The sequence below is a fragment of the Engystomops pustulosus genome, chromosome 7 (assembly GCF_040894005.1).
Source record: "Engystomops pustulosus chromosome 7, aEngPut4.maternal, whole genome shotgun sequence".
NCBI classification, from domain to species: Eukaryota; Metazoa; Chordata; class Amphibia; order Anura; family Leptodactylidae; genus Engystomops; species Engystomops pustulosus.
In genome coordinates, this window is record NC_092417.1 from 83,341,582 (window position 1) to 83,367,889 (window position 26,308).

At 43.9% G+C, this 26,308-nt stretch overlaps 1 protein-coding gene across 1 annotated transcript in view; it reads right to left on the minus strand.

Moving 5' to 3' along the window:
• The window catches only part of CDH16 (cadherin 16), a 148,452-nt gene that overhangs the window by 42,560 nt on the left and 79,584 nt on the right, over positions 1–26,308 (minus strand). Inside the window, exon 13 of the mRNA XM_072114241.1 lies at positions 957–1,090. Coding sequence (XP_071970342.1) covers positions 957–1,090 — 134 coding nt within the window. The remainder of the gene's footprint in view (positions 1–956; positions 1,091–26,308) is intronic.

Consider the following 26,308-nt stretch of genomic DNA (forward strand, 5'->3'; position numbering starts at 1 on the left):
ATATATCTAAACTCACCTTTCCGGTGACCCCTGTATATCTTCTTTGCGATCTGTCCGGCAGCGGCGGCAGGCTATATACACTGGGGCAGGGTCTGGCAGGCTATATACACTGGGGCAGTGTCTGGCAGGCTATATACACTGGGGCAGTGTCTGGCAGGCTATATACACTGGGGCAGGGTCTGGCAGGCTATATACACTGGGGCAGGGGCTGGCTGGCTATATACACTAGGGCAGAGCCTGGCTGGCTATATACTGGGGAGGCTGTGACCAATGCATTTCCCACCTTCGGCTTATACTCGAGTCAATAGGTTTTCCCAGTATTTTGTGGTAAAATTAGGGGCCTCGGCTTATACTCGGGTCGGCTTATACTCGAGTATATACTGTACTTTTTATTGTGTGTTTAAATGTGTGACATCAGGGAGATGTGAATCACTATGCTGAAAGGAAAAAACAAGCATAATCCTCTTTAAATGATGTGGCCAGTCTAGTCATTTTTAACCCCTGCACTCCCAGCCATATACTCCAACAAATAGTTGCTATCTGCAAGACAAGAATGACACCGTCACAATTTAATGGAATTTGATTCAGATGATTCAGCTCAAGCTGTGAGTCAGCTTCCCAAAAACTGTTACAGAATAATAAGCATAGAGTAATTGTATGTATTTTGGCCATGTATTGGTTCTCAATACATCTATTTTTAATTGTAAAATGTTAGTAGCAGCATTGAGAAAGAAAGCCAATTAAAAGACTGAAAATAACTTTAAATTTGTATAATCTGCATAAGAAGTCTGTAGTAATATGAGTAACTTTCTGGTGCTAAAAAGACTGTCAGTAGGGGTGAGCCAAGACTCCCCACATATTGAGTGTTGCCCCTGCTGCTGTCATATATGCATCACATGCCATATACTGCTAAAACCCTATTTACTGGAAAGCCATAGTTTTTTGTAAGTTCTTACCTGTGTCCTGTGCTATGACCTGCAAGCGATAAGTATGTCCAAACTCCTCCCTGTCCAACGGATGGAAAACCTTAATCTGACCTGAATTCTCCTGGATGGAAAACCATTTTCTGGAATCATTTATGATGCTGTAGCTGTTCAACAAGAGATAATGTATGATTTATCATTATATTAAACACATACATAACCCTTAATAAGGCATAAACATCAAGTGGTTTTCATTGGATTCACTCGTTTCAGAAATTTTTACATTTTTCATAGTGTATTGTGAGCAACTAAGTTTGCAGGTGTGCATCCAGCATATACTATCGCTTTCCTAACTATAAACAATAATTTGAGTATAGTGGGGCCAATGAGCCTCATCCAGCACTCTGGTGCTAATTTAAGTGGCCTTTTAAGAATGGCCTTTCAGAAAATGAGGGTCATCCAGCACTGTGTTAAAAGTTTCCAAACTTTTTTCTTCAGATATTAAATTTAATTTCCTTACAAAATAAGCGTGCATCAGCTATGACCCTCATTTTCTGAAAAGCCATTGTGGATACTCTGGAGTCCAGCCAGTACATCCGTGCACAGTGAAGCCGTTCACCTCCCATTAGGACATAGCTGCAGGATATGGAGGGGGGGGGGGGGGGGTAATCTGTAATGGTGTTTTACTTTTGGATTTACATTTGCCTTTAAGAATACTGGAGTCCTTGATTAAAATGAGGAAAGGGTTAAGTTGGCACTTTAAGGGGAACATCTAGCCGTCCAAACCGAAGGTCCTACCTCATTTACTGCAGTGAGCAGCTCTCCATGACGAAATTGAAATGAGTCAGTGGCTCCTGTGATTTGTAAAATGAACCCCCCCCCCATATCAAGTCATTGGGGGTCATTTACTAAGGGCACGATTCACGTTTTCCCGAAGTGTTACCCGAATATATTTCTGATTTGCGACGATTTTCTCCGAATTGCCCCGGGATTTTCGCGCACACGATCGGATTGTGGCACCGGCATGCATGCGACAGAAATAGGGGGGCGTGGCTGAACGAAAACCCAACTGATTCGGAAAAACTGCCGCATTTAAAAAAAAAAAATGTGTCCCGAAAATTGCACTTACCTTCACTCAGCCCGGCTCGGTGTATTCCAGTGCGTTCCGATGCTCTTCAGCGCAGCAGCGACATCTGGTGGACTACCTTAATAAATCCCGGCCGGACCCGAATCCAGCGCAGAGAACGTGCTGCTGGATCGCGAATGGACCGGGTAAGTAAATCTGCCCCATTGTCTGATTGATGGTTTGAAGTTAAATATAAAAAAATAAAACCTTTACCAATTTACCACCCAACAAGAAGTCTCTGTTTTCATTAAGATAATTTTGTATGTATGCAGTCATGTGTTATGGGGTTATTTATTAAAGGCCCCAAAATTATTTGTGTTAGAGTAAAGAGGTGATCATGCCACCCAGTTTACAAAGCTAAACTGCCAGTGGCTCCATGGAACGTGCATATTATAGCAGAACTAGGTGCACATTATTAGGCAGGACTGTTGTCCATTCAAAGAATCATATACATTAGGTTTAGGATATACATAATGGACATTTAATAAAAAGTTGTTTAACAAGTTCTATGGATTACAAGACGATGGCCAATCATCTCCTTGAGCTTTGCTCATCAGGGTTGTCCTCTGTACTGCACCCCAGAGAAATCAAAACTGATCCCCATGAGCTATGGAGGCTATAACTTTATATATTTGCCAAAACATTTGTCAGGACTTTGAAGGCAGCATTCAATAGCTAATAAGAACGGCAGTCCAGGAGGTCCATGTCTAGCTTTAACTACACAACAAAGCTTCATAAAAAGAATTGGTCAAAGCACCCAGCACAAAGGACCTAGTTAGCACTGGTGCATTTCCCTATGTTATTTCTGCTTTTAGTACAAAGAGTGCCCCTTACTCTTGATCATCCAACTCAGGTAAGGCATGCTAGGCATTTATTGATGTGGGGGGCTATTGAGTTCTCTTTAACACCTTAATGACGTGCTATTTTGGCCTTCAGGGCAGAGCACTCCATTTTTGTGTTTCCATGTTTAACTTTTATATTTCATCTGACCTAGAATATGAGAGCGTTACTGTGGTAAGACCATTGGCTTACTTTTTATGGTGAAAATAGTATAATGATAAAAATTCATTGACAGTATAAACAATTATGTGAAGGCTAGCGCTATTGAGCAGACAACAAACATGTATAGGTTTCCTGATGCTTTACTACTTCCTTCTGTTTTTGAGGATAGCTCATTATATTACTTCTTTATTCCTCAATTAAAATAGCATCATTAGGGCTTATATTTGTGAGATAAATCAACATTTTTGGGTACGTCTAACTTTTCAATTGCTTTTTACTATTTTGTGAGGTAGGAAGCACTAAAATGGCAATTTAGGAATAGTTTATTTTTTATGCCCTTCACAGAACTTGTATAATAATAATATTCTATTAACCAAGGTCATTACGGACATAGCAATACCCATTTTTTATTATTTACATTTCTTTTTACACTAATTACTAATGAGGAGAGAGACGATTTTTTGGTGCTGTTTATTTTTTTCTGATCCGTGATCCTGTTGCAAGGGTTGAGGGGGAGCCTTCTTCCCTCTGTCTGTCGCCTTACCTTCAGGTCCTATGCTGCTCTTCACAGATATAGGGGATAGGTAGGGTTTTTTTTTTCCCGTGATCAGTGGGGATGTCAGCAGCCAGGCCCCACTAATTAGATTGTTATCTTCAGCTCTGCTCACCAGAGTGAGTGGAGGAAGGTCTGATCGGAGAATTGCACATTGCTGGACCCACATTCTGCATTACAGAAACATTTTAGAACACCATGTTCCTAATCCCCCTCCAGGCCATTGCTGCTATATATAGCTTTCTTCAGCATGATCAAGCAGCCTGGGCACTGCTGCAATTATTACCACTTGGGTACATTTTGATAGCTTAATCAGTGATTAATACCTGTAACTAATCTTTGTACAAATAACAAGATCAACTGCTTCCACAGCTATAGTAACACTAATAGAGCAGAGAAGACATTAAATAAGGCTTCAATTATCCCAAGGCCTTATCTGAGTCAGGATAAGATAATGCATTGATTTTTCCATTTTGCAGACACAAAATCTCCAAGTGCGCTCTCCTGAAATCATTATTGATTGGTGTTCTTTTTCATGCCTGCTGTTTGGTGCTGAGCCAGGCAACTCTAAAGACATCATAAATATGCTGACTTCTACAAAATGGAAGCTTGTTATTTATACTGTCATGGCCAACAACCAAAATGTTGTCAATTTATTGGTATTTGGACAACCTGTCTGTCCTACAGACTTTTTTCTGTTGTTTTTAAAGCAAACCTGTCATCATTTAAATGCTGTATATTACAATATTAAAATGCATAAGGAGCTGGACAGATAAATACAGTGGGTATGGAAAGTATTCAGACCCTTCAAATTTTTCACTCTTTATTTCATTGCAGCCAATTAGTAAGATAAAATTGGTCTTTTTTTGTTCATTAATTTACACTCTGAACCTTATCTTGACAGAAAAAACTGAAATGTAGGTATTTTATTAAACAAGAAAAATTTTAATATCACATGGTCATAAGTATTCAGCCCCTTTGCTCAGTATTGAGTAGAAGCAGCTTTTGAGCTAATACAGCCATGAGTCCTCTTGGGCAGGATTCTACAAGTTTTTCAAACCTGGATTTGGGGATCCTCTGCCATTCTTCCTTGCAGATCCTTGCTGATTGGATGTTGAACTTTGGTGGAAGCCATTTTCAAGTCTCTCAGGAGATGCTCAATTGGGTTTAGGGAAAAGGAAAACAAAAACAACAACGGGAGAGGACGGCGCCTCGCGTGATAACGTAAAGACAAGTAGGTGCCAAATGTGGTGAGAGAATGGGTGCTCACCTGGTGACCACTTGTGGGTAAGTGGTTTTATATTATCCAATAGGGAGAAGATTTCTTGTTATTTGTTCAAAAGGTACAATTTAAGGTTACTGCAGCAACTCGTAGGCTCTCTAAAGGACCGGTAGCCAAAGGCACCGTAATGTAAATGGTACAAAATGAGAAAAAAGAGAGAGAGCCAGGTGGTTGCGCTTGTAACCAAAAGATGTAGGAAGGAATAAGTAGAATGGAATCTTCAAGGGTAGCAAAGGTTCACAATATTTATTGGTAGCAAAAGATCCAATGGTTACACGTTTCGGGGAGACCCCGCCGGAGCAGCAAGTCAGCGCGTCCACTTTTGGTCTGACGAAGGGGTCTCCCCGAAACGCGTAACCATTGGATCTTTTGCTACCAATAAATATTGTGAACCTTTGCTACCCTTGAAGATTCCATTCTACTTATTCCTTCCTACATCTTTTGGTTACAAGCGCAACCACCTGGCTCTCTCTCTTTTTTCTCATTTTGTACCAATTGGGTTTAGGTCAGGGCTCTGTCTGGGCTAGTCGAGAACAGTCACAGAGTTATTCTGAAGCCACTGCTTTGTTATTTTAGCTGTTTGCTTAGGGTCATTGAGTGGCATTTATTAATTTTGGCAAAGGGTGGCGCTGGCCCAGTCTGAGGTCCAGAGCACTCTGGAAGGAGTTTTCATCCAGGATATCTCTGTACTTGGCCACATTTCCTTCAATTAGCAAAGGATTTTTTTCTGTCAGGTTGGGATGCAGAGTGTATATTAATATGGTGAAAAAAGACTTTAAATGAAACAACGGCAATGAAACAAAGAGTGAAAAATGTATAGGGGTTTATATATATACTGTATATACTCGAGTATAAGCCGACCTGATTATAACTGATGCCCCTAATGTTACCACTAAAAACTGTGAAAACCTATTGACTCGAGTATAAGACTAGGGTGGTAAATGCATTGGTCATAGCTTCCCTAGTATATAGCAGCCAGCACCCACAGTATCTAGCGGCCACACAGTATATAACAGCCAGCAGCCCCCACAGTATATAGCAGCCAGTATCCCCCCACAGTATATAGCAGCCAGCATCCCCCCACAGTACATAGCAGCCAACATCCCCCCACAGTATAGAGCAGCCAGCATCTCCCCACAGTATATAGCAGCCAGCATCCCCCCCACAGTATATAGCAGCCAGCATCCCCCCACAGTATAGAGCAGCCAGCATCTCCCCACAGTATATAGCAGCCAGCATCCCCCCACAGTATATAGCAGCCAGCATCCCCCCACAGTATATAGCAGCCAGCATCCCCCACAGTATATAGCAGCCAGCATCCCCCCACAGTATATAGCAGCCAGCATCCCCCCCCCACAGTACATAGCAGCCAGCATCCCCCCACAGTATATAGCAGCCAGCATCCCCCCACAGTACATAGCAGCCAGGATTCCTCCCGACAGTATATAGCAGCCAGCATCCCCCCCACAGTATATAGCAGCCAGGATTCCTCCCGACAGTATATAGCAGCCAGCATCCCCCCACAGTATATAGCAGCCAGCATCCCCCCCACAGTATATAGCAGCCAGAATCCACCCACAGTATATAGCAGCCAGCATCCCCCCCACAGTATATATCAGCCAGCATCCCCCCACAGAATATAGCAGCCAGTGCCCCCTCCCCAATATATAGCAGCCAGCACCCCCCTGTCCTGTTTTTAAAAAAACTTACCTTTCCGGTAACCCACGCAGGTCTTCGGCTTGATCCATCCGGCAGCAGCGGCAGGTCCAAGCGGCGCACAGTTGTGACGTGAGCTGCTGCTGACAACAGAGTGTGAGCCGGCTGCTGGCCCACACAAGAGTATTGCAGGTGACGTCAGAGCCTGTGCCATCACACGGACCTGCCGTCGCTGACGAACGGATCGAACAGAAGACCTGTGGGGGGTGCTGGAAAGGAGAGTTTTTACTTTGTTTTTTTTTACTCGAGTATAAGCCGTGTGAGTTTTTCAGCACATTTCTTGTGCTGAAAAACTCAGCTTAAACTCAAGTATATAAGGTATATATATATATATATATATATATATATATATATATATGGGTTGGAAAATACAAAAGTATATATCTTATATTCTTAAAGGGTTATTCCAGGAATATGCATAATTCATATACAAATGTGTCATTAAAATATAAGATAATATGTAATTAGTTGTTACTTAAAATTTTGCCCCCTTTAGCAGGCAAATGCTGTTGACATACACTGTGATGAAGAATTAACCCCTACGGGACGCAGCCTCTTTTGGCCTTAACCCCTTCCCGACATTTGACGTAATAGTACTGCATCGCGGGAGGTGCGTTCCCGCAAAATGCAGTACTATTACGTCAAGCTTCTGGCCCCGGCTCCTGAACGGAGCCGGGGCCAGAAGCTGCGGGTGTCGGCTATATGTTATAGCTGACACCCGCCTCTAACACCCGCGATCGGAGATTTCTCCGATCGCGGGTGTTAACCCCTAACACGCCGCGGTCGCGCTGACCGCGGTGTGTTAGAGGCATTTAAAGTTATTGAAAGTTGAATCGGACCCCCCCGCGGCGCTTACCGGGGGGGTCCGCTCCTCCGATCGCAGCCCCGGGACTGCCGGTGCCCGGGGCTGCGCGATCCTCCTCTCGGTGCCGGGTCCCTGCCTCCTGGCAGGACCCGGCTGTAAGACACTGGGCATGCGCAGCATGCTCAGTGTCTTACATAACACAGTGCAATACATCTGTATTGCACTGTGTAACCTGTAAAATAGCTTGAACAAGTGATCAGAAGATCACTTGTTCAAGCTAAGATGTCAGTAAATGTAAAAAAAGTAAAAATAAATAAATAAAGGTTTTTTACAGTAAAAATAAATAATAAAAGAAAGTGAAAGTCCCCCCAAACACCACATTTCCCTTTACACAAGTAATAAAGTATAAAAAACACTAAATCACGAAAAAACCCCACTTATTTGGTATCGCCGCGTCCGTAACAATCTGTACAATAAATCCTAATCATAATTGGACCCGCTCGGTGAACGTGGTAAAAAAAAAAACCAAAAACTTGCCAAAAATTAAAACTTTTTATCAAATTGCTTTACAAAAAATGTTCTAAAAAGTGATCCGAAAAAGTTACAAGCACCAAAATGATACCAATAAAAAGAGCAACTTGTCACGCAAAAAATAAGCTTACAACCAGCTCCGTAAACCAAAAAATACTATAATTATGCTGCTATAAAAATGGCAATACTAAAACAAATGCAATTTTTTCTATTCTAGTTTTCCTTCAATAAAATTGGACAAATAAAAATAAAACTATATAAATGAGGTATCACCGTAATCGTAGTGATCCGTAGAATAAAGATAATATATTATTGTTATGCTACAGTGAACAACCCCCCAAAAAAATGCTAAAAATCCAAAACAAGAATTGATGATTCTATTTTCCTCCACACGTAAAAAGTTAATAAAATTTCTTCAATAAGCTAAAAACCCACTAAAATTAAGGTTTTTTTTACAGTGCATCTCGTCTCGCAAAAAATAAGCCCTTATTTGTCTAAATTGCTTAAAAAATAAATAAAGATTGTATAGCCTATTCCCAACGAGCGTTGTTATAGAACGGTGCGGCGGGTAGTGACTTTCCAACACCGGTCAGGGTAAGACGGCGGCTGTTCACTGATCGGGGTAAGACGGTGGTTGTTCCTGACAGCCATCCATCCTGCCCCATGGACCAGAAGGGTTACGTCCCCCCCCACACACCCCCAGTTAATTATCGCTGCTACTGGCTCATCAATTCAGACGAGCCGATAGCAGCGAATTTACTTATGACGTCAGTAATACCGGTCACCATGTCTATAGACACGGTGATCGGGGCAGGGTGGCGGCTGTTCCTGACAGCCACCAATTTTGCCTTGCGGTCCAGAGGGGTTTTGTTGCCCCCCTCTGTCCATGTTTGCCGCTATTGGCTGGTCGATTTGGTCCAGCCAAAAGCAGCAATATTCGTCACAATGGGCATCGCTAGGGTGAATAAAAGCAATACTTGGTGATAATTTCCCTACTAAAACGAAGATTTGGTACAAAAGTGCGGGCCGTGTACATTGTACAGATTATGGTGTACAACTCTTACGAGCTGTTCCAATGTGCAGGTCCTGCCGTATCATTTCTCCGTTTTCAAGAGGAAGATATTAGGAAACTAATATTGGGACAAGAAGGACGGGGCCCCAGTACCTCTGGTTTAGATGTTCCTGTGTTTTGCCAGGGCAGCATTTTCCCGGTGAATTCTGCTGCTTCTAATGGTAGGACTCAATAAAGAGTCTGTTCCAAAAGAGGAGTTAGGATGGACACTACATACTAAGGATGGACACCATATACTAAGGATGGACACCATATACTAAGGATGGACACTATATACTAAGGATGGACACTATATACCAAGGATGGACACTATATACTAAGAGACCTGCGACACCTCCAGAGTGACAAAAGTTTAGTTGGTCCCCTGGTATATTCTACCTCCTTATACACTAGACATTCACAATTCACGCCCAACCTATTGTGAATTAATTTCGGTAAAATGAATAATTGTAACAACTGTTATGTCCCATTGCTCCCTATACCCCTCCATTATTTCATAAGGGGCGCCACATAACGGGCACTGAACTTTCCAGAAATAATTGCAATTTCCATCTTGGACTCCGTTGCACATCATATTTGGAAACCACCTATATGTTCAAAATGCCCATTTCACCACGTGTATTACACTACACCACATATTACACCTTGCTATATTCCCCAAGGGGTGTACATTCAACAATTAGGGTCACTTTTCGGGTTTTCCTCTGTTTTGGTACCACTACGGCTCTCCAAATGCATCCTGACACATGTGAAGGATTTCTTACAAATTTGGCCTCTAAAAGACAAACATCCCTCTTTTCCTCTACCGTGCGCCCATAAAGCATTTTATATGCACATGTGGGGTACTTCTACACTCGGGAGAAATAGTTTTACACCTTTTTTGGGGTTATTTAATATATTATCCCTTGTGGCTTACATAAATTAGGGGTAAAGTGACATTTATAGGAAAATTTTCACCTTTTAAATGATTCGGGCCTAATTGGATCATTCACCTGTAGGGGCAAATACATATATTACACATTGCAAAATTCTCTAAGGGGTGTGCGTTCAAAAATTAGGGTCACTTTTCGGATTCTTATCTGTTTTATACCACTAGGGTTCTCCAAATGCATGTCAAACATTTCTGTCAAATTTGGCTTCTAAAAGGCAAACATTCCCCTTTCCTTTTACTGTGCGCCCATACAACATTTTATATACACATGTGGGGTACTTCTACACTCGAGAGAAATAGGTTTACACATTTTGAGGGGTTATTACATTTTTTTATCCCTTGTGGCTATATAAAATTAGGAGTAAAATGACCTTTATAAGAAAATGTTCACCTTTTATCTATTTAAGTCCTAATTAAATCAAACACCTTTACGGACAAATACACATATTACACCTTGCTAAATTCTCTAAGGGGTGTGCTTTCCAAAATGGTGATACTTGTTGGGGTTCCCCTCTGTTTTGGTACCTCTACGGCTCTCTAAATGCATCCTGACACATGTAAAGGATGTCTGTCAAATTTGCCTTCTAAAAGGCCAACGCCCCTCTTCCCTTCTGAGCTTCACTGCGTACCCATACAACATTTTATTTGCATGTGTGGGGCAATTTTATACTCGGGAGAAATGCTAGTACACATTTTTTGGGGTTGTTTCATCTTTAATGCCTTATGGGATACAAAAATTAGCCGTAAAAGTGACTTTTTTGGGAAAATGTTCACCTTTTTCCTTTTAGGGACCTAATTGAAGCAAACACCTGTAGGGGAAAATACACATATTACACCTTGCTAAATTCTCCAAAGGGTGCACTTTACAAAATGGTGACACTTGTTGGGGTTCCCCTCTGTTTTGGTACCACTAGGGCTCTCCAAATGCATCCTGACACATGTAAAGGATGATTGTCAAATCTGGCTTCTAAAAGGCCAAAGCCCCACTTTCCCTTCTGAGCCCTACTGTGCACCCATACAACACTTTATATGCAAAAGTGGTGCAGTTCTGTGCTTAGGAGAAATAGTTTTACACATTTATGGGGTTGTTTCATCTTTTATCCCTTGTGGCTTACAAAAATTTGGGGTAAAAGTGACTTTTTTGAGAAAATTTTCACCTTTTTTCCCTTTTGGGGCCTAATTGAATCAAACACCTATTGGGGAAAATACACAAATTACACGTTGCTAAACTCTCCAAGGGGTGTACTTTCCAAAATGGTGTCTCATGTTGGGGCTTTCCTCTGTTTTGGTACCACTATGGCTCTCCAAATGCATCCTGACACATGTAAACTTTTTCAGCCATATTTGCCCTGCAAAAACGAAACAACGCTCTTTCCATTCCAAGTGCCCCCCTGTGCCCGTACAGCAGGGTACAGTGACAAAATGGGTATTGGCATACTCAAGAGGAATTGCCCTCAACATTGTAAAATGCATTTTCCTTTTTAACCCATTGTGAAGGTGCAAATTTTAGTGTTAAATGAATCTATAGTAAGATAAAATTACATTTCTCTAATTTCACTTTCATTTATCTTTCACGCTCATGAAACGCTCAAAGGGTTAACAAAATTCCCAAAGGTTGTTTTGAATATTTTGAGGGGTGTAGTTTCTAAAATGGTGTCATTTGTGGGGGGTTTCTGTCATGTGGGCCTTATAAAGTCACTTCTAACTAAATTGACCCTCCAAAAGTAGGTTTTGATGATTTTCGTAAAAATCTGAAAAATTGCACCTAAAGTTATAAGCCTCCTAACATCCAAAATAAAGGAAAAGATGTTTGAAAAATGATGCCAAGTTAAAGCAGACATATGGAAAATGTTAGTTATCAAGTTATTTTAGTGCTATGACCAACTTTCCAAAAAGTAGAAAATTTTGAATTTGGAAAACATTGTTTTTTTCAAAATTTTTGCCAAATTTCCATTTATTTCATAAATAAATACTAAATATATTTATTAAATTTCTCAACCAGCATGAAGTACAATGTGTCACGAAAAAACAATCTCAAAATCAACTGGATATGTTAAAGCGTTCCAAAGTTATAACCACTTAAATAGACACATGTCAGATTTTAAAAAATGGTCCGTGTCAGGAAGGTGAAAAGTGGCTTCAGCGTTAAGGGGTTAAGGACGCGGCCCCATTCTTCAAATCTGACCTGTGTCACTATAAGTGGTTATAGTTTTGGAACGCTATGAGATATCCAGGGGATTTTGAGATTGTTTTCTCGTGACACATTGTACTTCAAATTAGTTTAAAAATTTGGATGAAATCTTTTGTGTTTAGTTATGAAAAAAAACAAAATTTGGCAAAAATTTGGAAAAATTCTTTATTTTCAACGTTCTAAATTCTCTACTTTTGATGCAGATAGTCATAGCTCCCAAATAAATTCATAACTTACATTTCCCAAGTGTCTGCTTTATGCTGGCATGGTTTTTTAAGATTCCACATATTTTACTAGAATGTTCTGAGGCTCAGAATTTAGGTATCATTTTTCAAATTTTTTGTAAAATCAACAAAACCCGTATTTAGATGGACCTGCTCAACTTCTAATTGACACTGAGAGGCCTAAATAATAGCAAGACTCATAAATTACCCCATTGTGGAAACTACACCACTCAATGTATGAAAAACCACTTTTAAGAAGTTTGTTAACCCTTTAGGTGTTTTATAGGGGTTAAAACAAAATGGAGGTGCAGTCTGCAAATTGTAATATTTTTTCACAATACACCCATTTTGGGTGGAAAATTAAACATTTACAATGGATTAAATGAATAAAGGCTCCACAAAGTTTGTTACCCAATCTCTCCCGAGTACACGGATACCCCATATGTGGTGGTAACCTGCTGTATGGGCGCACGGCCGGGCATAGAAGGGAAGGAGGCGCCATCCAGATCAGATTTGCTATGTCACATTGTACAGGCTATAATTTTTTTCTTTTTTTTATTGTGGACCTATAGGGGCTTATTTCTTTTGCCACATGAGATGCACTTTTCTGGTACGTAATTTGGGGGAATCTATAGGATAATTGGTGAGATTTTATTAACTCTTTGTTGGTGGAGGAAATGAAAATCATCACTTTTCAGGAAGATTTTTATGGGTTTTTTTTTTTGGCTGTTTACCATACCATAAAAATAGTATATTATTTTTATTCTATGGGTCGCCACGATTACAAAAAGACCTCATTTATATAGATTTTTTATTTTTTTCCCATTTTTACTGCATAAAAAGTAATTTGGCAAAAATGTTGTTAATTTTAGCATCACCGTCTTTCATATGCATAACTTTTTTATTTTTCGCCTCACAAATCTGTTTAAGGGCTTATTTTTTGCGAGAAGGATTGTTCTTTTTAGTGGTCTTATTTTAGAGTGCATAACATTTTTTAAATCCCTTTTTAGAGCATTTTTATAGGGTATTAATTGAAAATGATCTTTTTTCTGGAGCTTTTTTTTGTTTTGTTTTTTACGGGGTTCACTTTGCGGATCTAATAATGATTCTGTTTTATTATACAGATTGTAACGGACGCAGGGATACCAAATATGTGGGGGTTTTGTGTATTTTATTCAATTGTACTGAATAAAAACCAATTTGGAGAAAATCTTGTTCATTTTAGCATCACCATCTTTTTATATGCATAACTTTTTTATTTTTCGGCTGACAAATCTGGTTAGGGGCTTATTTTTTGCGAGAAGAGTTGTTCTTTTTAGTGGGTTTATTTTGGAGTGCATAACATTTTTTAAATTACTTTTTAGAGCATTTTTTTATAGGGTATTAATTAAAAATGATCTTTTTTTGGAACGTTTTTGCGTTTTTTTTCTACGGCGTGTATCGTGCGGGTCCAGTAATGATTCTGTTTTATTATACAGATTGTTACGGACGCGGCAATACCAAATATGCGGGTTTTTTTGTGTTTTTGTGTTTTTTATACTTTATTAAGTGTTTTTATGGGAAAGTGACATTTTAGGGCAGTGGTGGCGAACCTATGGCACGCGTGCCAGACAGGGCACGCAGAGCCCTCTCTGCTGGCACGCATGCCATCATCCTCCACTGTGTGCAGAGGCCCGCAGGTCCACAGTTTAGAAGAACAGCATCTGCACCTTGCGCTCAGATACAGAGCAGGCAGGTCACACTGCACGGGTAGATGCAGTTCTTCTAAACTGAGGACCTGCGGGCCCCTCAGATGCAGCCCACAGCCGGGTGCAGGATGTCTGTGCTCCTGTCAGAGGAGCGCTGCTCTATAAGAAGATCCCAGTGCAGCGCTGGGAGCAGGAAGCAGCATGGAGAGCTTGTACCTACCCCTCCTACTAGGAGACCTTAAGTGGAGCCGGGACAGAGAGAGGGGGGGAGGGGGAGGCTGTGACCCGGAACATCCAGAGGCTGCTGTGTGCCTTCCTCATAGAGAACTGTAAGTTGTACAGTGTCTACAATGTGTTTATACAGTCCACATACATATATACCTGTGCTATGCATATATGTGTGTGTATATGTGACATTTACACACATATGCATAACACAGATATATAATATGTCTTTGTTATGCACTTGTGTGTGTTTATGTCTGTGTTATCTGTATATAAGTATATGTGTGTGTCTGTATCTGTGCTGTGCATATTTGTGTGTATATGTGTATATATATGTCTGTGTATGCATACTGTATATATGTGTGTACTGTATATGTCTGTGTTATGCATACTGTATATATGTGTGCACTGTATATGTCTGTGTTATGCATTCTGTATATATGTGTGTACTGTATGTCTGTGTTATGCATATTGTATATATGTGTGCACTGTATATGTCTGTGTTATGCATACTGTATATATGTGTGCACTGTATATGTCTGTGTTGTGCATACTGTATATATGTGTGTACTGTATGTCTGTGTTATGCATACTGTATATATATATATATATATATATATATATATATATGCGTACTGTATATATGTGTGTACTGTATGTCTGTGTTATGCATATTGTCTATATGTCTGCACTGTATATGTCTGTGTTATGCATACTGTATATATGTGTGTACTGTATATGTCTGTGTTATGCATATTGTATATGTCTGCACTGTATATGTCTGTGTTATGCATATTGTATATATGTGTACTCTGTATATGTCTGTGTTATGCATACTGTATATATGTCTGTGTTATGCATACTGTATATATGTGTGCACTGTATATGTCTGTGTTATGCATACTTTATATATATGTGTACTGTATGTCTGTTTTATGCATATTGTATATATGTCTGCAATGTATATGTCTGTGTTATGCATACTGTATATATGTGTGTACTGTATATGTCTGTGTTATGCATACTGTATACATGTGTGTACTATATATGTCTGTGTTATGCATATTGTATATATGTGTACTCTGTATATGTCTGTGTTATGCATACTGTATATATGTCTGTGTTATGCATACTGTATATATGTGTGCACTGTATATGTCTGTGTTATGCATACTGTATATATATGTGTACTGTATGTCTGTTTTATGCATATTGTATATATGTCTGCAATGTATATGTCTGTGTTATGCATACTGTATATATGTGTGTACTGTATGTCTGTTATGCATACTGTATATATGTGTGCACTATATATGTCTGTGTATGCATACTGTATATATGTGTGTACTGTATATGTCTGTGTTGTGCATACTGTATATATGTGTGTACTGTATATGTCTGTGTTGTGCATACTGTATATATGTGTGTACTGTATATGTCTGTGTTGTGCATACTGTATATATGTGTGCACTGTATATGTCTGTGTTATGCATACTGTATATATGTGTGCACTGTATATGTCTGTGTTATGCATACTGTATATATGTGTGCACTGTATATGTCTGTGTTATGCATACTAATAGTGGTGGTAAACATGTGGCAGTATTATTTGGCCCTTATGTAGGTTATATTGCTCTAAATTACCATGTTGGCACTTTGTGGTAGATAAGTGGGTTTTGGCTTGCAGTTTGGGCACTCGATCGCTAAAAGGTTCGCCATCACTGTTTTAGGGGCTTATATTTTTATGTATTTATTTTTTATTTATTATAATTAGAGATGAGCGAACATGCTCGTCCGAGCTTGATGCTCGGTCGAGCATTAGGGTACTCGAAACTGCTCGTTGCTCGGACGAATACTTCGCCCGCTCGAGAAAATGGCAGCTCCCGCCGTTTTGCTTTTTGGCGGCCAGAAACAGAGCCAATCACAAGCCAGGAGACTCTGCACTCCACCCAGCATGACGTGGTACCCTTACACGTCGATAGCAGTGGTTGGCTGGCCAGATCAGGTGACCCTGGGATAGACTAGCCGCTGGCCGCGCTGCTCGGATCATTCTGTCTCTGGATGCCGCTAGGGAGAGAGCTGCTGCTGGTCAGGGAAAGCGTTAGGGTGTTCTATTAGCTTACTGTTAGGCAGGAGTGATTCTCAAAGAACCCAACAGCCCTTCTTAGGGCTACAATAACGTTCTACTTTTTTTATTTTAATTTGCATCTTTTACCATTTTGTGAGGAATTAGCAGGGGGACTTGCTACCGTTGTGTTTAGCTCTTAGTGGCACACATATCCATAGCAAAGACCGAAGTGGGAAAATTCAGTAGGGGTTGGATTTCTATTAGGCAATAACTCAGTGTCATCTCATCTGGCATAGTAGTGTGCTTCCTTTGATACTTGGCTAGAAAATAGCCATAGGAGAATACAAACAGCTTCTTGAAGCCTACAGTAGCGTTCTATATATTTGATTTCTGGTTGATCTGCTGGTGGCTTTAGTTTCTGCAGTGCATGTACTTGCCAATTCTGAGCAATTTGTAGTGAGACTTGCAACCGCTGTGTTCTGCGCTTAGTGGCGCACATATCCATAGCAAAGGCTGAAGTGGGAAAATTCAGTAGGGGTTGGATTTCTATTAGGCACTAACTCAGTGTCATCTCATCTGGCATAGTAGTGTGCTTCCTTTGATACTTGGCTAGAAAATAGCCATAGGAGAATACAAATAGCTTCTTGAAGCCTACAGTAGCGTTCTATATATTTGATTTCTGGTTGATCTGCTGGTGGCTGTAGTTTCTGCAGTGCATGTACTTGCCAATTCTGAGCAATTTGTAGTGAGACTTGCGACCGCTGTGTTCTGCGCTTAGTGGCGCACATATCCATAGCAAAGGCTGAAGTGGCAAAATTCAGTAGGGGTTGGATTTCTATTAGGCAATAACTCAGTGTCATCTCATCTGGCATAGTAGTGTGCTTCCTTTGATACTTGGCTAGAAAATAGCCATAGGAGAATACAAACAGCTTCTTGAAGCCTACAGTAGCGTTCTATATATTTGATTTCTGGTTGATCTGCTGGTGGCTTTAGTTTCTGCAGTGCATGTACTTGCCAATTCTGAGCAATTTGTAGTGAGACTTGCGACCGCTGTGTTCTGCGCTTAGTGGCGCACATATCCATAGAAAAGGCTGAAGTGGGAAAATTCAGTAGGGGTTGGATTTCTATTAGGCACTAACTCAGTGTCATCTCATCTGGCATAGTAGTGTGCTTCCTTTGATACTTGGCTAGAAAATAGCCATAGGAGAATACAAATAGCTTCTTGAAGCCTACAGTAGCGTTCTATATATTTGATTTCTGGTTGATCTGCTGGTGGCTGTAGTTTCTGCAGTGCATGTACTTGCCAATTCTGAGCAATTTGTAGTGAGACTTGCGACCGCTGTGTTCTGCGCTTAGTGGCGCACATATCCATAGCAAAGGCTGAAGTGGGAAAATTCAGTAGGGGTTGGATTTCTATTAGGCACTAACTCAGTGTCATCTCATCTGGCATAGTAGTGTGCTTCCTTTGATACTTGGCTAGAAAATAGCCATAGCAATAGGATAGGATTGTTTGGTTCTAAAAACTCAAAAAAAAACAAAAAACACAAAAAAAAACAAAAAACACAAAAAAACACAAAAAAAAACAAAAAAAAGTAAAAAAAAAAAAAAAGTTATAACTCTCATTTTAAAAATGTTTAACCCCAGGGCTAGGGGTAGAGGACGAGGGCGGGGACGTGGGCGTCCAACTACTGCAGGGGTCAGAGGCCGTGGTCCTGGGCGGGGTGAGACACCACCTGCTGATGAGGGAGCAGGGGAACGCCGCAGAGCTACACTCCCTAGGTTCATGTCTGAAGTTACTGGGACTCGTGGTAGAGCACTGTTGAGGCCAGAACAGTGCGAACAGGTGATGTCGTGGATTGCTGACAATGCTTCGAGCAATTTGTCCACCACCAGTCAGTCTTCCACGCAGTCCACCCATGTCACCGAAATCCCCACTCCTCCAGCTCCTGCACCTCAGCCTCCTCCCCCCCAGTCTGCCCCCTCCCAGGAAAATTTGCCATTTGAACCGGCATACTCTGAGGAACTGTTTTCTGGACCCTTCCCACAGTCACAAACCACTTGTCCGGTTGCTGCTGAGCAATTTTCCGATGCCCAGGTTTTCCACCAGTCACAGTCTGTGGGTGATGATGACCTTCTTGACGTAGTGGAAGTGTGTAAAGAGGTGTCCGACGATGAGGAGACACGGTTGTCAGACAGTGGGGAAGTTGTTGTCAGGGCAGGAAGTCCGAGGGGGGAGCAGACTGAGGGATCGGAGGATGATGAGGTGACAGACCCAAGCTGGGTTGAGAGGCCGGGTGAACACAGTGCTTCTGAGACGGAGGAGAGTCCTCGACCTGAACAGGTTGGAAGAGGCAGTGGTGGGGCCAGACGGAGAGGCAGGGCCAGAGCTGGTGCATCAGCGCCACTGTCAACTAGTGAAGCTCCCGTGGTGAGGGCTCTTGCGGCGAGGGCTAGATCTTCAGAAGTGTGGAGGTTCTTTAAGGAAACACCGGATGACCGACGGACTGTGGTGTGCAACATTTGCCAAACCAGGCTCAGCAGGGGTTCCACCACTACTAGCTTAACTACCACCAGTATGCGCAGGCATATGAATGCTAAGCACCCCACTCAGTGGCAACAAGCCCGTTCACCTCCGGCCGTGCACACCACTGCTCCTTCCCCTGTGTCAGCTGCTAGTCAGCCCCCTGCCCAGGACCCTGCCACAAAAACCCCATCGTCGCCTCCACGATCCTCCACAGCATCCACCAGCGTTCAGCTCTCCATACCCCAGACGCTGGAGCGGAAACGCAAATATAGTGCAACCCACCCGCACGCCCAAGCCCTTAATGTGCACATCTCCAGATTGCTTAGCCTGGAGATGCTGCCCTATAGGCTAGTAGAGACCGAGGCCTTTCGCAACCTCATGGCGGCGGCCGCCCCTCGGTATTCGGTCCCCAGCCGCCACTACTTTTCCCGATGTGCCGTCCCAGCCCTGCACCAGCACGTGTCAGACAACATCATCCGTGCCCTGACCAACGCCGTTTCTGACAAGGTCCACCTGACCACGGACACGTGGACGAGTGCTGCCGGGCAGGGCCACTATATATCGCTGACGGCACATTGGGTTAACTTGGTGGAGGCTGGGACCGAGTCTGACCCTGGGGCTGCTCATATACTGCCGACGCCGAGGATTGCGGGGCCTACCTCGGTCCAGGTGTTTCAGGCCTACTATGCCTCCTCCTCCTCCCACCCCTCCTCCACCTCCTCCTCCGAACTACCATCCGTGGGCACGGCGCCATCAGTCGGTAGCTCTAGGCACAGCAGCAGTGCCGTCGCTAAGCGACAGCAGGCGGTGCTCAAACTGCTGAGCCTAGGCGACAAAAGGCACACCGCCCAAGAGCTATTACAGGGCATCACGGCGCAGACTGATCTGTGGCTGGCACCGCTGAACCTCAAGCCGGGAATGGTTGTGTGTGACAACGGCCGTAACCTGGTGGCGGCTCTGCAACTCGGCAGACTGACACATGTGCCATGCCTGGCCCATGTGTTAAATCTGATAGTGCAGCGTTTCCTCAAGACATACCCCAATCTGTCTGATTTGCTCACGAAGGTGCGCCGCATCTGTGCGCATTTCAGGAAGTCCAGCCCAGATGCTGCCACTCTCAGGGCAGCGCAGCGCCGCCTCCAACTGCCCGCTCACCGACTGTTGTGCGACGTGCCCACGAGGTGGAATTCAACACTGACCATGTTATCCAGAGTTTACCAGCAGCGCAGAGCGATTGTAGACTGCCAGATGTCAACTTCCACCAGAACTGGTAGTCAGGTCAGTCAGCTTCCTCAAGTCTACAATGAGGAGTGGACGTGGATGTCTGATATCTGTCAGGTGCTGAGTAACTTTGAGGAGTCAACACAGATGGTCAGTGGCGATGCCGCCATCATCAGCCTCACCATCCCGCTGCTTGGCCTGTTGAAAAACTCTCTGGTCAGCATGAAGTCGGAAGCTTTGCGCTCGTCACAAGAGACGGGGGAAGAATATTCCCTTGTTGATAGCCAAAGCACCCTGAGGTCTGTTTCTCAGCGCATATCGGAGGAGGTGGAGGTGGAGGAGGATGAGGAGGAAGAGGAGGAGAATGTTGGCGAGACACAAGAGGGGACCATTGTTGAGTCCTTCACTGTTCAGCGTGTATGGGCAGAAGAAGAGGAGTTGGAGGAGTTGGAGGAGGAGGAAATGGACAGTCAGGCCAGTGAGGGGAGTGAATTCTTACGCGTTGGTACTCTGGCGCATATGGCAGATTTCATGCTAGGCTGCCTATCCCGTGACCCTCGCGTTCAAAGAATTTATTCCAGCACCGATTACTGGGTGTTCACTCTCCTGGACCCACGGTACAAGCAAAATCTTGCCACTCTCATCCCTGCAGAGGAAAGGAGTGTGAGAATGCATGAATACCAGCAGGCCCTGGTGCACAAGCTGAAACAGTATTTCCCTTCTGACAGCGCTAGCGGCAGAGTGCGTAGTTCTGCGGGACAAGTAGCGAGGGAGAGTAGGCGAGCAGGCAGCTTGTCCAGCACTGGCAAGGGTACGCTTTACAAGGCTTTTGCCAGCTTTATGTCACCCCAGCAAGACACTGTCACCTGTCCCCAGTCTCGGCAGAGTAGGGCTGATCTTTACAGAAAGATGGTGAGGGAGTACGTAGCTGACCATACCATCGTCCTAAATGATCACACAGCTCCCTACAACTACTGGGTTTCAAAGCTGGACATGTGGCACGAACTGGCGCTGTACGCCTTGGAGGTTCTTGCCTGCCCTGCCGCTAGCGTCTTGTCCGAGCGGGTTTTCAGTGCAGCTGGTGGCATCATCACCGATAAGCGTACACGCCTGTCGACTGACAGCGCTGACAGGCTGACGCTTATTAAAATGAATAAAGGCTGGATTTCTCAGAATTTCCAATCTCCACCAGGTGAAGGAAGCTCAACCTGAATAATTGATCCACTCCTCCTCCTCCTCCTCATTTTCCTCCTTCTCCTCCTCTTTGTACAGTAAAGCAGAGGAAAATGGCTATTTTTTGACAGGGCCCACTGGCTCTTGCTATACTTCATGCATTTAATTTTTCTGGAGGGCCACCTACCCGGTCCTCTGTTTGAAACAATTTTTGTGAGTGCCACATACAGGCACTCAATCTATTCCATTTTTCTGGAGGGCCACCTACCCGGTCCTCTGGTTTGAACAATTTTTGGGACTGCCACATACAGGCACTCAATCTATTCCATTTTACTGGAGGGCCACCTACCTGCTCCTCTGGTTTGAAGAATTTTTGGGACTGCCACATACAGGCACTCAATCTATTCCATTTTACTGGAGGGCCACCTACCTGCTCCTCTGGTTTGAACAATTTTTGGGACTGCCACATACAGGCACTCAATCTATTCCATTTTACTGGAGGGCCACCTACCTGCTCCTCTGGTTTGAACAATTTTTGGGACTGCCACATACAGGCACTCAATCTATTCCATTTTACTGGAGGGCCACCTACCTGCTCCTCTGGTTTGAAGAATTTTTGGGACTGCCACATACAGGCACTCAATCTATTCCATTTTACTGGAGGGCCACCTACCTGCTCCTCTGGTTTGAAAAATGTTTGGGACTGCCACATACAGGCACTATCCAAATTAAATTGTCTCCATAGCAGCCTCCACACGTTGTCTCCATTGCTACCTCCAAAAGTCGTCCATATAGCTGCCTCCATACATCGTCCCTTTATCAAACGAGGTGTGTCAGGCAGAAATTTGGGTTGTTTTCATGGATTCCACATCAAAGTTGTTAACTTTGTCGCCACCCTGCTGTGTTATCCACAAAATATACTGGCAAACTTTTACCATTTAGGGATATTATTTCAGCGCTTCTTGCGCATCTGTTTACATTCCCCTCACCCTCACCCAGTGGCGATGCCGCCATCATCAGCCTCACCATCCCGCTGCTTGGCCTGTTGAAAAACTCTCTGGTCAGCATGAAGTCGGAAGCTTTGCGCTCGTCACAAGAGACGGGGGAAGAATATTCCCTTGTTGATAGCCAAAGCACCCTGAGGTCTGTTTCTCAGCGCATATCGGAGGAGGTGGAGGTGGAGGAGGATGAGGAGGAAGAGGAGGAGAATGTTGGCGAGACACAAGAGGGGACCATTGTTGAGTCCTTCACTGTTCAGCGTGTATGGGCAGAAGAAGAGGAGTTGGAGGAGTTGGAGGAGGAGGAAATGGACAGTCAGGCCAGTGAGGGGAGTGAATTCTTACGCGTTGGTACTCTGGCGCATATGGCAGATTTCATGCTAGGCTGCCTATCCCGTGACCCTCGCGTTCAAAGAATTTATTCCAGCACCGATTACTGGGTGTTCACTCTCCTGGACCCACGGTACAAGCAAAATCTTGCCACTCTCATCCCTGCAGAGGAAAGGAGTGTGAGAATGCATGAATACCAGCAGGCCCTGGTGCACAAGCTGAAACAGTATTTCCCTTCTGACAGCGCTAGCGGCAGAGTGCGTAGTTCTGCGGGACAAGTAGCGAGGGAGAGTAGGCGAGCAGGCAGCTTGTCCAGCACTGGCAAGGGTACGCTTTACAAGGCTTTTGCCAGCTTTATGTCACCCCAGCAAGACACTGTCACCTGTCCCCAGTCTCGGCAGAGTAGGGCTGATCTTTACAGAAAGATGGTGAGGGAGTACGTAGCTGACCATACCATCGTCCTAAATGATCACACAGCTCCCTACAACTACTGGGTTTCAAAGCTGGACATGTGGCACGAACTGGCGCTGTACGCCTTGGAGGTTCTTGCCTGCCCTGCCGCTAGCGTCTTGTCCGAGCGGGTTTTCAGTGCAGCTGGTGGCATCATCACCGATAAGCGTACACGCCTGTCGACTGACAGCGCTGACAGGCTGACGCTTATTAAAATGAATAAAGGCTGGATTTCTCAGAATTTCCAATCTCCACCAGGTGAAGGAAGCTCAACCTGAATAATTGATCCACTCCTCCTCCTCCTCCTCATTTTCCTCCTTCTCCTCCTCTTTGTACAGTAAAGCAGAGGAAAATGGCTATTTTTTGACAGGGCCCACTGGCTCTTGCTATACTTCATGCATTTAATTTTTCTGGAGGGCCACCTACCCGGTCCTCTGTTTGAAACAATTTTTGTGAGTGCCACATACAGGCACTCAATCTATTCCATTTTTCTGGAGGGCCACCTACCCGGTCCTCTGGTTTGAACAATTTTTGGGACTGCCACATACAGGCACTCAATCTATTCCATTTTACTGGAGGGCCACCTACCTGCTCCTCTGGTTTGAACAATTTTTGGGACTGCCACATACAGGCACTCAATCTATTCCATTTTACTGGAGGGCCACCTACCTGCTCCTCTGGTTTGAACAATTTTTGGGACTGCCACATACAGGCACTCAATCTATTCCATTTTACTGGAGGGCCACCTACCTGCTCCTCTGGTTTGAACAATTTTTGGGACTGCCACATACAGGCACTCAATCTATTCCATTTTACTGGAGGGCCACCTACCTGCTCCTCTGGTTTGAAGAATTTTTGGGACTGCCACATACAGGCACTCAATCTATTCCATTTTACTGGAGGGCCACCTACCTGCTCCTCTGGTTTGAAAAATGTTTGGGACTGCCACATACAGGCACTATCCAAATTAAATTGTCTCCATAGCAGCCTCCACACGTTGTCTCCATTGCTACCTCCAAAAGTCGTCCATATAGCTGCCTCCATACATCGTCCCTTTATCAAACGAGGTGTGTCAGGCAGAAATTTGGGTTGTTTTCATGGATTCCACATCAAAGTTGTTAACTTTGTCGCCACCCTGCTGTGTTATCCACAAAATATACTGGCAAACTTTTACCATTTAGGGATATTATTTCAGCGCTTCTTGCGCATCTGTTTACATTCCCCTCACCCGGCATATCCTAAACTTATAAGAACGCTACTACACTTGATCTTATACAAAAGGTTCTTAGAAGTGCTGTTTGGGGAGTAGCCTAGAGACAGGGGCTTGGATTGGCGAAAGCTCGCCTGGCAGCGGAACGCCAGCTCCATGCGCATCATGCGCTTCTTGCGCATCTGTTTACATTCCCCTAACCCGCCATATCCCAAACTTATAAGAACGCTACTACACTTAACTTGGTGCAGGCTGGGACCGAGTCTGACCCTGGGGCTGGTCATATACTGCCGACGCAGAGAATTGCGGGGCCTACCTCGGTCCAGGTCTCAAAGGCCTACTATACCTCCTCCCACCCCTCCTCCACCTCCTCCTCCTCCGAATTACCATCCGTGGGCATGGCGCCATCAGTCGGTAGCTCTAGGCACAGCAGCAGTGCCGTCGCTAAGCGACAGCAGGCGGTGCTGAAACTGCTGAGCCTAGGCGATAAAAGGCACACCGCCCAAGAGCTATTACAGGGCATTCCACATCAAAGTTGTTAACTTTGTCGCCACCCTGCTGTGTAATCCACAAAATATACTTGCAAACTTTTACCATTTAGGGATATTATTTCAGCGCTTCTTGCGCATCTGTTTACATTCCCCTCACCCGCCATATCCTAAACTTATAAGAACGCTACTACACTTGATCTTATACAAAAGTGCTGTTTGGGGAGTAGCCTAGAGACAGGGGCTTGGATTGGCGAAAGCTCGCCTGGCAGCGGAGCGCCAGCTCCATGCGCATCATGCGCTTCTTGCGCATCTGTTTACATTCCCCTCACCCGGCATATCCTAAACTTATAAGAACGCTACTACACTTGATCTTATACAAAAGTGCTGTTTGGGGAGTAGCCTAGAGACAGGGGCTTGGATTGGCGAAAGCTCGCCTGGCAGCGGAGCGCCAGCTCCATGCGCATCATGCGCTTCTTGCGTATCTGTTTACATTCCCCTCACCCGGCATATCCTAAACTTATAAGAACGCTACTACACTTGATCTTATACAAAAGTGCTGTTTGGGGAGTAGCCTAGAGACAGGGGCTTGGATTGGCGAAAGCTCGTCTGGCAGCGGAGCGCCAGCTCCATGCCAAGATCCAACTAACATAGTTTTAACTGCAGCACCTTTAATCTACTACTAGTTCACTGCCTCCATACATGGTCCCCTTATCAAACGAGCTGTGTCAGGCAGAATTTTGGGTTGTTTTCATGGCTTCCATGTTAACTTTGTCGCCACCCTGCTGTGTAATCCACAAAATATACTGGCAAACTTTTATCATGTACCGATATTATTTGAGCACTTCTTGCTCACCTCCTTTGGTTCCTCTCTGCCACCCATTGGTTTGAAGCCTGAGTCCATTTAGGGTATGTCGCCATGACACTCTCTAGCCTGCTGCCGCTGCCTCTGCATGCCGTCCCCTATAGTGTCAGGGTCAATTATTGCATGTTTTAGATACTATCTAGCTTCATTCTGTCACTCTGTCATGGCCATGCTGTTGCCCATAATTTTGGCATAATGGTGCGTTTAAGCAGCCTCAGAGGCATCCATGCATGCTGCCCCTGCTGTTTCCTGTCCATTTCCGTGGTGTTTCCATCCTTTTCTGAGGTTCCCAGGTGTTTGGCCAAGCTTCCCTGTGCAGAGCCTTGGTCCCCTTGAAAAATGCTCGAGTCTCCCATTGACTTCAATGGGGTTCGTTATTCGAGACGAGCACTCGAGCATCGGGAAAAGTTCGGCTCGAATAACGAGTACCCGAGCATTTTAGTGTTCGCTCATCTCTAATTATAATGTGTAGTGTTAAGTGTTTTTGCATATTTTTACTTATACATACTTGAACTTGAACCAGTGATGCTCTGATCACTGGTTTAAGTTCAATACACTGCTCTACAATACTATTTTATTGTAGAGCAGTGTAAACTGTCTGAGCAAGCTTGCGCATGCTCAGACAGTTTACAGTCAGACCCGGAAGGGGTCTGGCTGCCATGGAGACCGGGCAGCTCCGGGGCACATGCCAGTCCTCGGAGCTGCCCAGAAG